The sequence below is a fragment of the Globicephala melas genome, chromosome 15 (genome assembly GCF_963455315.2).
Source record: "Globicephala melas chromosome 15, mGloMel1.2, whole genome shotgun sequence".
In the NCBI taxonomy this organism is placed as follows: domain Eukaryota; kingdom Metazoa; phylum Chordata; class Mammalia; order Artiodactyla; family Delphinidae; genus Globicephala; species Globicephala melas.
The window spans coordinates 20,380,709-20,394,785 of NC_083328.1; the positions used below are offsets into that span (position 1 = coordinate 20,380,709).

At 44.8% G+C, this 14,077-nt stretch overlaps 1 protein-coding gene across 7 annotated transcripts in view; it reads left to right on the top strand.

The window, feature by feature from the left end:
* Positions 1-4,795: 4,795 nt before the first annotated feature.
* The window catches only part of COG7 (component of oligomeric golgi complex 7), a 100,753-nt gene continuing 91,471 nt past the window's right edge, over positions 4,796-14,077 (top strand). For 4 of the 7 annotated variants that reach the window (XM_030871477.3, XM_070043656.1, XM_060285082.2 and 1 more), the window contains exons 1-4: positions 4,798-5,365; positions 11,612-11,760; positions 12,068-12,184; positions 13,370-13,538. In XM_030871477.3, the coding sequence (XP_030727337.1) occupies positions 5,197-5,365; positions 11,612-11,760; positions 12,068-12,184; positions 13,370-13,538 (604 nt within the window). In that variant the 5' untranslated portion in view covers positions 4,798-5,196. Of the gene's footprint in view, positions 5,366-11,611; positions 11,761-12,067; positions 12,185-13,369; positions 13,539-14,077 lie in introns of all 7 variants that reach the window. The other 3 variants (XM_070043657.1, XM_060285083.2, XM_030871478.2) reach the window with 3 other exon arrangements.

Below are 14,077 nucleotides of genomic sequence, written 5' to 3' on the forward strand. Positions count from 1 at the left end.
TGCTGAAAGTGCTTTGTATTAAACTGGCACATGAAGTTGCTGATAGTTTCCATGCAATTCCAGCCTCTCACTTCCACTGGCTCCATTCCTGTGGGCCCAAGCCTGCTTGAGTCTTCCCTGCAACCCTCCCCCTTCCTCCTGCCTTGTTTCTGGTAGCCCTGCATGGTAGAGTGAAACAAGCATGGGTTTTGGGGTCAGGTTAAGTTTCTAGTTTTCTTGCCACCTTGGGCAAGTCACTTAACTCGGCCTTGGTTTTTATATTCTTAAATGGTAAAAATGTTAAAAATATACTTCATAGGTTTTGGTGAGGATTTAATGAGGTCACCAAGATACCAGACATGATAGGTACTCTTTAAATATAGGTGCTATTATTTCTCCTCAAATTGCCTCATCTGAGATTTCTCTTTTTTAATTTACTACCTTAACTTGTGGTGACTTCCATTTCGTCACTATGTTCATTTCAAAACCTCTCCTGCTCTCGTGGAAACCAGTGAAATTTTGCTAAGGATACTAATAACCTAATATTTGCAGAGACAGCAAAAAGGGTTGCATTTGATAAAATCTGACCATCCTCTCTATATTTGTAAGATTAGGGTCAACTTCAGGAAATGGAAAAAACTCAAGGTAACAGTGGCTTAAAAGATACTTAGATCACTGTATTAGCTTCCTGGCATTCCTGAGCAAAGCTGGGTGACTTAACAGAAATTTATCGTCTGGCAGTTCTGGAGCCTAGAAGTCTGAAATCAGGGCCATGCTCACTCTGAAACCTGCAGGAGAATCCTGGTGATCTGCGACAGTCTTTAGCGTTCCTTGGCTTTTAGCTGCATCACTCGTCTCCGCCTTCATTGTCATGTGGCGTTCTTCCTGTGTGTGTCACCCATGACCATCTTGTAAGGATACTGATCATATTGGATTAGGGGCTCACGCTACTTCCGTAAGATCTCAACTAGTTTCATCTGCAATGATGCTATTGCCAAATAAGGTCACATTCTGAGGGACTAGGGTTAGGATTTGTATCTTTTCTGGGGTGTCAGCGGGTGGAGACACAGTTCAACCCACAACACTCTCAAGAACCCCAGAGGTAGTGAAACTAGGACTGGTGTGCAGTCCATGGTCAGGCACCTAGATGCCGTCAATCTGTTGCCCTGCCGTGAGTGACTTAATTCCTAAAAACACTTCATGGTTCAAGATGACAGTTATAATTCTAGCCATCACGTTCACATTCCAGCCAGCAGGAAAGGAGAGTAGTGTATACGCCATTCTTTTAAGAACGTCTCCTTGAAGTCCCACATAAAAGTTCTGCTCACGTTCCAGTGGCCAGTACTTAGTCACATGGACACACTTAACTTTTTTTTTTGTTTTTTTTTTTACAGCTAATTTTTAACTTATTCATTTACTTATTTAATTTTAACTTTATATTGGAGTATATTTGGTTTACAATGTTGTGTTTCAGGTGTATAGCAAAGTGATTCAGTTATACATATACATATATCCATTCTTTTTCAGATTCTTTTTCCATATTGGTTATTACAGAATATTGAGTAGAGTTCCCTGTGCTATATAGTAGGTCCTTGTTGATTATTTTTTATACAGTAGTGTGTATGTGTTATTGTTTTTGGACACACTTAACTTTAAAGAATGCTGGGAGATGTCTTTGTCTTGAGAGGCTATGGACCCGCTGGGGAGAACAGAATAGAATCAGGAGATATCTAGCAGTGTCCGCCACACACTCCTGATGCTTTCCTGTCCCATGGCTTTCTGATACTCTTCTGATTCTTCCCCCAGTTCTTCCTCCCACCCTAAACTTCCAAATATAGGCATGCTGCTAAAGGCTTTTTCGTTAACCTTCATTGCTACTCTACTAAATCTCCCTGAAGTACAAATCTGACCCTACTACTTCAACCTTTTGATCATTTCATTGGATTAAGTAAAACCAATTTCCCTAGCATTCAAGGTTCTCCATAGTATAGCCTCATCCAGTCTTGGCCTCATCTGAATCTCATTTTCCCTTCCTGGAAAATAAAAATAATATCCGCCTTGACTCCAAAGGCTGTGAGGATTAAAATGGAAGTGTAAGGGAAAGCAAGTTTAATCTGTAAAGGTCTGTAAACATGTAAGGAATCTAGTGCTCTGTTCCTTCACATGGATGGATGGGTCCTGTGCTGTAGCCAGTCTGGACTCTTCCCTGACCTATGAATCTGTCTAGTAGAAATGGAGAGGCTTCCACACATCTTATCGCAGGAGGAAGACACAGTCTCTTCTGGTAAACCTGGTTTATGCCAATGATCCAGACATGCAGCTGCAACCTGATTCTGATCACTGGGCATTTTTCTGATATCCTGTTATTTTTCAGCTGTTTCTTTCTGTTGAGTGCTCTGCTTATGGGACAGACTCACCTGCTAGACAACAATATTATATACCTTTGGCAGGGGCTATTGAGGTATGTACCATGTTATGATGTGCTGGCACACCTCCCTATACATGGGGTAGCAAGGAAATGTATTAACCAAATTTAAGAACCCAGAGGCAGTGAGTCTAGGGCTGGTATGACAGTCCCAGATCTTTCAGTGTCCTCTCTTTCCACTTCCAACAGCCGTTCCTACCAACCTGTCCATAAGAGTTCCTCATGGGCAGGTGTGGTAAGAAGCAAAACTCTTCCACATGAAGCCCGTCTGGGTGACCTGGACAAACATTACGCCCATTTAGGGAAGGGTGACTCAGTTTTGGCAAGTCTCAAAAAGTGTGGGCTCAGAGGCAGAACTTTTGGCTATGGCCCAGTAAGGAAATTTGCAAGCCCTGTCTCCAAAAAGGCTAGCTATAAAGCTAGACAAATTTGACAAAAATAACCATTTCAGTGCTACAGAAATCAAAGTAGATAGCAATCTGAGAAGTGTTTATGCTTGAAAAGCCACTGAAGTTTGGGTAAACAACATTTGCAGTTTCTGTCATTCTTCCCTGGGGCTGCATCCAGCCTCTCCCTTGCACCAACTCTGTAGGATTGATATCTTCTTTGAAATGATGTTAGCAGAAGTGACGGTTGCTGTGGTGGGCAAGTGGGGAGGGCCAGCACTTCCACTAGTTTGATGTTATGGTCATCATTAGAAAAAGCATGTATCTTGATGAAGATGTGCACATGTACATCAGGGACCAGAGAGAGCCCAAGCTAACCACACAATCCCAGCTGACACTGAGGCTGCATTCACATGCTGAGGAAACAAAGGGGCACAGTGGAAAGGAAAAGCTGGGACCAACTTGAAAGTGACCTGATATTTTGAATGTGCTCCCTTACCCACACACAGATCCACTGACAGGACAGAAGCCCTACTAGCTCAAAAAATTTGGTACAACTGTAGTCTGATCATTAACTGCCTTTCAGCTATGTAGACACAGGAAGTCAGATTTTAAAATAAAAACAAAAAAAAAATAGAGCCATCAGACGCTACACACCATAGGGGAGAAATTTCATGAGTTTATCTCAGGCAAGCTACTAAACAAGCAAACAAAAACAGGAACAATCTTTGGGGAGTCCAGAATCTAGAGTTGCTACAATATATTATCTAAAATACCTAGTTGTCAATAAAAAATTATGAGATGTGCAAAGAAACAGGAAGGAAAGATCCATACTGAGGGAAAAAGTGGTAGATAGAAACTCAGTCTTCAGACAATGGATTTAACAATCAGCATTCAAAGTAGCTAATATAAATATGTTCAAAGAACCAAAGCAAACCATGTTTAAGGAATTATAGGATGATTCTCAATAGCAAGGCAGTATAAAAAAGAAATGGAAATTCTGGAATTGAAAAGTACATAAATTGAGATGAGGAATTCACTAGAGCCTCTCAACAAAAGATTTGGGATGGCAGAAGAAAAAGTCAGTGAACCTGAAGATAGGTCAGTAGAAATTATCCAATCCGAAAAACAGAAAAAAGAAAAATAGAGCTGCAGAGATATGTGAGACACCATCAGGTGTCATACACATAATGGGAGTCCCAAAAGGACAACCGAGAGAAAGGGACAGGAAAGTTATTTGAAGAAATAATATCCAAAACCTTCCCAAACTTGCTGAAAAACAATCTGCACATCCATAAAACTCAACAACCTTCAAGTAGGATAAACACAAAGAAACCCATACATAGACCCATTAGAGCCAAACTTAAAAACCAAAGCCGAAGATATTGAAAGCTGTAAGAGAGAAATGACATACAATAGGTTCATAATAGATTAACAGCTGACTTACTTCTTATTGGAAATAATAGAGTTCAGAAGGCAGTGGGATGACATATTCAATGATCCGAATATGAAAAGAATTCTATTTCCAGCAGAACTGTTCTTCAAAAATGAAGGCATGGGCTTCCCTGGTGGCGCAGTGGTTAAGAAGCCGCTTGCCAATGCAGGGTACACGGGTTCGAGCCCCTGTTCGGGAAGCCCGTGCACCCCCAACTACTGAGCCTGTGCTCTTGAGCCCGTGAGCCACAACTACTGAAGCCCGCGCGCCTAGAGCCCACGCTCTGCAACAGGGGAAGCCACCGTGATGAGACGCCCACGCACCACAACGAAGAGTAGCCCCCGCTCGGGCAACTAGAGAAAGCCCGCGTAGCAGCAATGAAGACCCAAAGCGGCCAAAAATAAAATAAAATAAATGAATTTATTAAAAAAAAAAAAAAAAAAGAGCTCAGGCTCCAGTAGCAGGCTTGGCTGAGTTCAGCTCCCACAGCGCTACCTTCTAGCTACGTGACATTGAACCACTTGCTTAACTGCCTCAGTTCTTCCTCTTTAAGTTGGGGGAGGATAACAGCACTCATAGGACTGTGAGTATTAAGTGCGCTCATACAAGTAAGGTCTCTAGCGTAAGCACATATTTAAGTGCCCAAAAGTCACTTAAGTTAGCAGAGCAAGAGGGACGCCCACACCCTCTGGCCGCCAGCCCGCTACGCTTCCCGGAAAGCAGGCAGTCACTATAGTAACGACCCCCTACTTCCGGAAGAAGTACGGCGTGCGGCGAGGGTCAATCCCAGCCGTATACATCAGCGAGCTGACTGAGAGGCAGTGGAGAGGCTAGTTGGCGGCGCCGTCAATCCCAGCCCGCCGCCTCACAGACCCGCGTGGGTGCTCTCGCAGGGCCGCTTGCTTCTGCAGCCTCGCAGACGCCCAAAGCCAGCCCTTCAGGCCTGGACGCTGGGGTGCGGCGGTGCAGCCATGGACTTCTCCAAGTTCCTTGCCGAAGACTTCGACGTGAAGGAGTGGATCAACGCGGCCTTCAGGGCTGGCCCCAAGGAGGTGGCGGCCGGGAAGGCGGACAGCCACGCGGCCACCCTGGTGATGAAGCTGCAGCTGTTCATCCAGGAGGTGAACCACGCCGTTGAGGGTAAGCGGCCGGGCAGGGCTCCCCGACGGGCCCGGGGCCCCCGGGGTTGCACGTAGTGGGCCGTAAACGTCGGCGCCTCCCACGGAGAGCGAGCGAGCCCTGCTCTGGTTCTCCCGCAGTGCTTACCGGGATATCCAGGAGGAGGTCTCAGCCCGCTACTCCTCTCTCTCTGCAACACTTGCGGACTTGGGATCTTGGTTTTCCACCTCTGGCGGTGCTGTCAAGTTTCCTTTTAAAACTTAAAAGAGTGAATTTTAAGAATATTAAATAATAGTCAGCTGATCCTTACATTTGGCAAAAAAACATATAGAAGGTGTATAGGAATGACAAATCTGGGAAACATTGTTTTAAAGGATTTAAAAAAAATTATTTTATTGAAGTATAGTTGATTTACAATGTTGTGTTAATTTCTACTGTACAGCAAAGTGATTCAGTTTTATATATATCTATATTTATATCTATATATACACATTCTTTTTCATATTCTTTTCCATTATGGTTCATCACAGGATCTTGAATATGGTTCCCTGTGCTATACAGTAGGCCCTTGTTGTTTATCCATCCTGTATATAATAGTTTGCATCTGCTAATCCCAAACTCCCAATCCAACCCTCCCCACCGCCCCTGTTTTAGTGGATCTTTATGTCAGTGGGAAGATGGGCTGTCCTGACGGGAGACTTTTAAGTATCGAATTCACTAACCAGAATAGTGAATTATAAAAAATAACACACCAGAACCATTTCATTAACTCCTCGACCTGGTTTTCATTCACTGTATGTTTATTCAGTGCATACTGCAGCCAGTCTCTCTGCTCGGCTCTGTGGGAAAGAGGCTCAGACTGCCCACACTGGGGGCTTATGGTCCTGTAAATAGAACTTTGTTTTATAGATGTGTCCACTGTTTAAGAAAAGGTGGAGGTGGGGGGACGCTTTATGTCACTGCAGATTCTTTATTGTATTTTGCATCTTTTAGTAATTATTGAACATCTACTATGCACCTGCCAAGAAATGAGTGCTGGGGATGAAACGTTTACCTTTCTAGAGCTTGCTGCCCTGTGGGGAGCATACGTGAACTCTTTAATTACAGTGAAGGGTGGCTTTACTGAGAGTAGAACCGGAAGCTGAGAGCTGGATGAAGGAAGCAATTATCTCTTGTCTGGGAGAATCATAAAGGGCTTTTCCCTGTGTTAGGCCTTGAAGGAAGACCTCACAGGGCCAAGATGGGGAGGACACTAATAATAATATAATCGCAAATATCTGAGTCCTTGGTATACATCAGGCACTGTTTTAAGTACTTTATATGCATTAACTAAGTGGTTCTCAACAGGGGTGGTGGGACTTCCCTGGTCCGCCTGCCAATGCAAGGGACACGGGTTCAATCCCTGCTCCGGGAAGATCCCACATGCCGCAGAGCAACTAAGCCCGTGCACCACAACTACTGAGCCTGCGCTCTGGAGCCCGTGAGCCACAATTACTGAGCCCGCGTGCCTAGAGCCCGTGCTCTGTAACAAGAGAAGCCACCGCCTTGAGAAACCCATGCACTGCAACGAAGAGTAGCCCCCGCTCGCCAAAACTAGAGAAGGCCCGCATGCAGCAACAAAGACCCAAAGCAGCCAAGAAAAACAAAAACAAAAAATCTACCTTCCAGTGCACAGGACGCAGGCTCGATCCCTGGTCGGGGAGCTAAGATCCCACGTGCTGTGGGGCAACTAAGCCCGCACACTGCAATTACTGAGCTCGCGCGCCTCAATGAGAGAGCCTGTGTGCTGCAAACTACAGAGCCCACGCGCTCGGGAGCCCATGCACCACAACTAGAGAGAGAAAACCCACACGCCACAACTAGAGGGAAGCCCGCACCGCAACAAAATATCCCACACACCTCAACGAAGAAGACCCCAGTGCTGCAACTAAGACCTGATGCAGCCAAAAAAAATTTTTTAAATAAGTAAATAAGTAAATAATCCCTGCATGATCTGGCTCCTGCCAACGCCTCCAACCTAAGAATAGATCTTGTTCAACATTGTATCTCCAGACCCTGGAAAACAGTTTGTGCCCAATAAATATCCACTGACTGAATAAATGAACAAATCAATCCTCCTATTAGAGTTCCTCAGCAACTCCTGTTTGAGCCTCTGCAATAACTTCTCTTCACTGCAGACTTGGGACGTTGTTTCATCGTCCATAAAAATAAAGCTTTAAACCTCTGAAGGCTTCTCACTGCCCACGGGATGAAATCCAAACCTTCAGGATGGGCAAAGCACCTTTCACAGTTTGATCCTAATCTACTTTTCTACCTTACCTCCAGCAGAAGTTCCCCCCATGAAAGTGCAATCCTTCAATAATAATAACACTAATGACTAATATAAATTGATGTTATTGATGAAACTCTGTTTGAACTTCCCGCCTTTCTCTGGACTGGTTAGGCCTTTTTATACCCACATGCCTCTGCATGTTCCCTCTCCCTTTAATACCAGAGAGGCAGTAAAGTATAATGGATAACAGCCTGGGATCTGGAACCAGTTACCTGGATTCAAATCCAGGCTCCGCATTCATTAGCAACATGATGCTGGGCAAGTTACTGGCCTCAGCCACAGTTTCTACAGCTATAAAGTGGGAATAATAACTATGCCTAACTCTAAGGATTATTGTCATTTTAAAATTAGATAATCATGCCAAGGGGAGGGGAAACTATTAACAGTTTGGCCAGGACACTTCTTCATTGCTCAGGACTCTCCCAAGCACTGCAGGACATTAAGCATTGTTGGGTCATTTCCATTTCCACTAAATGTCCTACCATAGCAGCAACTAAAAAATTCCTACCAACTTCCAAATATTGGGGGGGGTGCAGAGGTGGCATTTACCACCCCTGTTTTCTTTGTTTTTTTTTAAATTTTATAAATTTATTTATTTATTTTTGGCTGCATTGGGTCCTTGTTGCTGCGCGCAGGCTTTCTCTAGTTGTGGCGAGCAGGGGCTACTCTTCGTTGCAGTGCGTGGGCTTCTCATTGCGGTGGCTTCTCTTGTTGTGGAGCACGGGCTCTAGGCGCAGAGCATGGGCTCTAGGCGCACAGGCTTCAGTAGTTGTGGCACACGGGCTCGGTAGTTGTGGCTTGCGGGCTCTAGAGCGCAGGCTCAGTAGCTGTGGCGCACGGGCTTAGTTGCTCCGCGGCATGTGGGATCTTCCCGGACCAGGGCTCGAACCCATGTCCCCTGCATTGGCAGGTGGATTCTTAAACACTGTGCCACCAGGGAAGTCCCTCTTTGGTTTGTTTGTTTGGTTTTTTTTTTGGCCGCACTGCACAGCATGCAGGATCTTAGTTCCCCGACCAGGGATCAAACCTGCGCCCCCTGCAGTGGAAGCACAGATTCTTTTTAAAAAATTTTTTTTTAATTCTTTTTTTTTTTTTTTTGGAATGCGGGGATTTTTTTTCAATTTTTTTTTTTTTAGTTCTTTTATTTATTTTTAATTAATTTATTTTATTTTTTTTGGCTATGTTCGGTCTTCGTTGCTGTGTGCGGGCTTTCTCTAGTTGTGGCATGTGGGGGCTACTCTTTGTTGTGGTGCGCGGGCTTCTCATTATGGTGGCTTCTCTTGTTGCAGAGCACAGGCTCTATGCGCATGAGCTTCAGTAGTTGTGGCACACAGCCTCAGTAGTTGTGGCTTGCAGGCTCAGTAGATGAGGTGCACAGGCTTAGTTGCTCCGCGGCATGTGGGATCTTCCCGGACCAGGGCTCGAACCCGTGTTCCCTGCATCGGTAGGCAGATTCTTAACCACTGCGCCACCAGGGAAGTCCCCATGCAGGGATTTTAATGTCACATTAAAGAGTTTTGATTTGGTTTAAAATTAGTGTAATGGGAAGGTACTGGAGGATTTTTAAGCAGGGGAATGAGATGGTTTGATTTATGTCCCCATTCAGGAGACTATGGCTGTAGTCCAGAAGAGAGGTGACAGTGGCTTCGTCTGAGGTTATAGCATTAGAGATGGTGAGAAATGGGTAGCTTTAAGGTATTTTTTAGGAGGAAGAAAGGGGAGAACTTGCTGATGGATTGGAATGAGGGATGAAAGGGGAAGAAAATCAAGAATGATGGTAGATTCTTGAACTGAGCAACTGGATGGAGGCGCCAAGTGTTCAGCAATGTTGAGAGAATTTGTAGTAAACATTCATAACCCACTACCTAGATTCTACAATGAGCAGTGTGCTGTTCTCGCTTTATCACAATTCTGTCCATCCCTCTCTCCATCCATTCGTCCATCTTATTTTTGATTTTGAAATAAATCAGTATTTCATAGTAAGTTAGACATCAGTACATTTCACCCCTAGACATTTCAGTTGGAACCCTAAAAATTATAGAGTTCAATACTTGTTTACGTCTCTTTTTTTTACTAGATAAAATTTACATAAGGTGAAATGGAGGGACCTTACCTGATAAGTTTGGGTTTTGACAGATGTATACGCTAGTGTAGCTCAAGCCCCATCAAGATGTAGAATGTTACCATCGCTTCGGGAGGAGCCCCAGTCCCCTTTCACAGGGAGATTTGGCCCTGACCCTCCCAGAGGCAACCACTGGAGGTGAGACTTTGTTTGTTTTGATTTTTTTTGGCCACACTGCAAGGCTTGTGGTGTCTTAGTTCCCCAACTGGGGATCGAACCCAAGCCCTCTGCAGTGGAAGTGCGGAGTTCTAACCACTGGACCGCCAGGGAATTCCCAGGAGGTGATAGTTTTAAAATGGATACTAGAAAGAATTAAATTTGTGTGTGGGCATGCTGTGGAGAGGGAAGAAGAGGTTCAGCCAGACATGAAGAGTGACTCTGAGGTTCCGCAGGCAGGGGGCCAGGCTGGGACCATGACAGTGCTGTAAAAATCAGCGCTGTAGAAATCACTGTTCCCTGGTGGCACAGTGGTTAAGAATTCGCCTGCCAATGCAGGGGACAGGGGTTCAAGCCCTGGTCCGGGAAGATCCCACGTGCCACGGAGCAACTAAGCCCGTGCGCCACAACTACTGAAACCCGTGCACCTAGAGCCTGTGCTCCACAGCAAGAGAAGCCACTGCGATGAGAAACCTGCGCACTGCAACGAAGAGTAGCCCCAGCTCGCCGCAACTAGAGAAAGCCCGCGTGCAGCAACAAAGACCCAACTCAGCCAAAAATAAAATTAAATTTAAAAAAAAATCAGTGAGGTCTCTGTGCCTCGAAGAACTCTTTGTTCTGCCTTTGTTTTCTTAAAACTTTACTTAAGGTCAGTGCTGGAGACAGATTGTTATTTTATGGCAGAGCTGGATGAACAGGTTCCTGAAGCACGTCTTCAAGATGTTAAGGTTCCGTTCAATGCACTGGTGGAACAGAAGGCTCTGGACTTCTTTGGTTGATTCCCCAGCGAATTGCTATTTAAAGGGCTAAAGGGTTATGCTGTTAACCCTCCTGTTTCCAGATAACACATCATGGTCTGCAAGAATTTTCAGATTTTATTCTACACTTGGGATACCTGTTAAAAAAATGCAGGTTCCTTGATCTTGATCTTCTACCAGGATTCCTAAATAAGAATCTCTGGCAGGTGGCCTGGGGACCTGCATTTTAACTGCATTCCAGCTGATGCTGTTGGTCTGTGGACTACATTTTGAAAAGACTGTGGAAAGCAGACATTGGGTCCAGACACACGTTGGTTTCAGTTCTGAAATCTTGGGCAAGTTACTTAACCTCTTCTGAGACTTAGTTTTCTCATCTGTAAGAGGTGGCTGCTGATGATTGCCATGGACATTGGGTGATATAATGTATATAAAGCACCTGGTGCAGAGCTGGCATTTGCCACTGTCACATTCCTCCATTCTCCTTCCTTGAAAAGGGAGTTGCTTGGGAGTTCCCTGGCGGTCCAGAGGTTAGGACTCGGTGCTTTCACTGCCAGGGTCCAGGCTCAATCCCTGGTTGGGGACCTAAGATCCCACAAGCCACGTGGTGTGGCCAAAAAAAAAAAAAACCCAAAAAACCAAGGAGTTTTAGTAAGAAGACAACTGATGTTGGGTCAGGTCGACAGTTTATTCACAGGGCCCTCACCATCATTCTGGGGAAGACAGGGACCCGGCATAGGCCAGCTCTGCGCCTCTCCCACACCACAACTTTCCCCAGGCTCAGAAAACTGCGTGGTTGGTAGTGCCTTAGGGAAGATTTGCTTCCTGCCGTCTGATTTATTCATATTGTTCACTGGTGAGTGATCTGATGTTCACCTTTGGTTCTTGGGTTCTTGCTGCAGAAACAAGTCACCAGGCCCTTCAGAACATGCCCAAAGTGCTCCGTGATGTAGAAGCCCTTAAACAGGAGGCATCTTTTCTGAAAGAACAAATGATTCTTGTCAAGGAGGACATTAAAAAATTTGAACAGGACACATCTCAGTCGATGCAGGTATTTTGGCTCCTGTCCTAAGTGTTGACTCTTGTTTTTGGAAGATGTTCACTTTCCTAGTGGGAGGTCAACCTTAACTCAAAATTCTGCCAAGCACTCAGACTACTCTTTTGTTTGGTTCTTTCAGCTTATCCATCTCTCTTTAGCGCCGCTGAACAATTTAGCCATGGAATCGGTGTTGTACGGGGTACAGAGGCTCCCTAAAGACAGGAGCATGCCACGATACTTACGTTTCGAGTCGCTGATGGAAGGTAGAGGAAATGGAACTGCCACTTCTTTAGTGTTCGACCCCTCATTTCTCTTCTAGGTATTGGTAGAAATCGACCAGGTGAAGTCCCGAATGCAGCTTGCCGCAGAATCTCTTCAAGAAGCCGACAAATGGAGCACACTGAGTGCTGATATCGAGGAGACATTTAAGACTCAAGTAGGTTTCTTGTTTAGGGGATGTTGTGACATCTCTTTAAGCAAGAACTTGAGGTTTGGAGAAACAAATGAGCTAGCTACGCCACTCACAATCAGAAGGGCTAGTAAATAGCCAGGTGTGGGAATATTCAGGCATAGGTTGGGGGCGATCTGAGACTGCTCTGAGTTTTTCCACCTCCTTTAGTTTGTACCACCTGCTTGACTGAAGCGTTTTAGTCACAAAAGTGAGTTCAGGAAAAGCTTAAAAAGGCAGAGAAAATGGAGTAAATGGGAGTGTGGAACTTGGGCAGGGGTGCCCTACACACCGTGGAACCTCAGCAAGTTACTTTACCCTCCTTGGATAGCAAAGTGTGGAAAATAGTGATATTTTGGATACCTGGTTATAAGGATGAAGTAAGATGATATCTTATAAAAAACTTTTTTTTTCAATTGTAAAACAAAATGAATTATTTATCATCTCTTTTGCTATTTAAAAAAAAAAACTTGTAAAAGTTTTTTAAAAGTTCTAAATGCACATGGGAAAAATTGAGTAAACAGGAATAAACAGTGAAAAATAAGTCTTTCTCATAGTTCTGACCCTCCCAATTACCTGATTTCCCTTCTAAATACAAACCTGTTGTCAGCTCTGTGCCTGTTCTTCCAGATAAACGCACACACATATATGTTCCTTGCCCTGTTTTTCCCCCGCAAATGGTAGTGCATTGTGAATACTGCTTCACACGTTTTTTTTTCAGTTAACAATCTATTATTCTGTCAGTTATTGTTACCTTTTTTTAAAAAATTTTATTTATTATTTTTGGCTGCGTTGGTTCTTTATTGCTGTGCTCGGGCTTTCTCTAGTTGTGGCGAGCGGGGGCTACTCTTCGTTGTGGTGTGTGGGCTTCTCATTGTGGTGGCTTCTCTTGTTGGGGAACATGGGCTCTAGGCACGTGGGCTTCAGTAGTTGTGGTGCTCGGGCTCAGTAGTTGTGGCTCGCGGACTCTAGAGCGCAGGCTCAGTAGTTGTGGCGCACGGGCTTAGTTGCTCTGCGGCTTGCGGGATCTTCCTGGATCAGGGCTTGAACCCGTGCCCCCTGCATTGGCAGGCAGATTCTTAACCACTGAGCCACCAGGGAAGCCTGTCCATTCTTAATTGAAGTAACAGGAATGTTTTAACATAAATATCCTCTATTCTGGTCTTTTTATAGGACATAGCTGTAATTTCTGCCAAGCTCACAGGTATGCAGAATAGCCTAATGATGCTTGTTGATACACCAGACTACTCAGAAAAATGTGTGCACTTGGAGGCGTTGAAGAACAGGCTGGAGGCCTTGGCCAGCCCCCAGATTGTAGCAGCATTCACATCTCAGTCTGTAGGTGAGTGCTGGCCATTTATCATCTCTCTGTACACCTCTTCACGAAGGTAAGGCTTTCCGAATCTTCAATCTTTAGAATGTCTTAATGGTGACTAAATTATGTAGATTGGGGCTTCCCTGGTGGTGCAGTGGTTGAGAGTCCGCCTGCCGATGCAGGGGACACGGGTTCGTGCCCCGGTCTGGGAAGATCCCACATGCCACGGAGCGGCTGGGCCCGTGAGCCACGGCCGCTAAGCCTGCATGTCCGGAGTCTGTGCTCCGCAACGGGATAGGCCACAACAGCAAGAGACCCGCATACCGCAAAAATAAATAAATAAATTATGTAGATTGGAAGTCAGTCTGTAGCTTTATGGTGGTTGCCTTTTCTTCAACATTTTATATGAACTTTTTCAAAATACAGAAAAGTTGAAATAACCATCAGTGAACACACCATCTAGATCCTAGTGTTAGCATTTGCCACATTTGCTTTATCACATATCTACCCACCTATTCACCTCTCTATCCATCCACCTTATTTTTTTTAATGCATTTCAAAGTAAG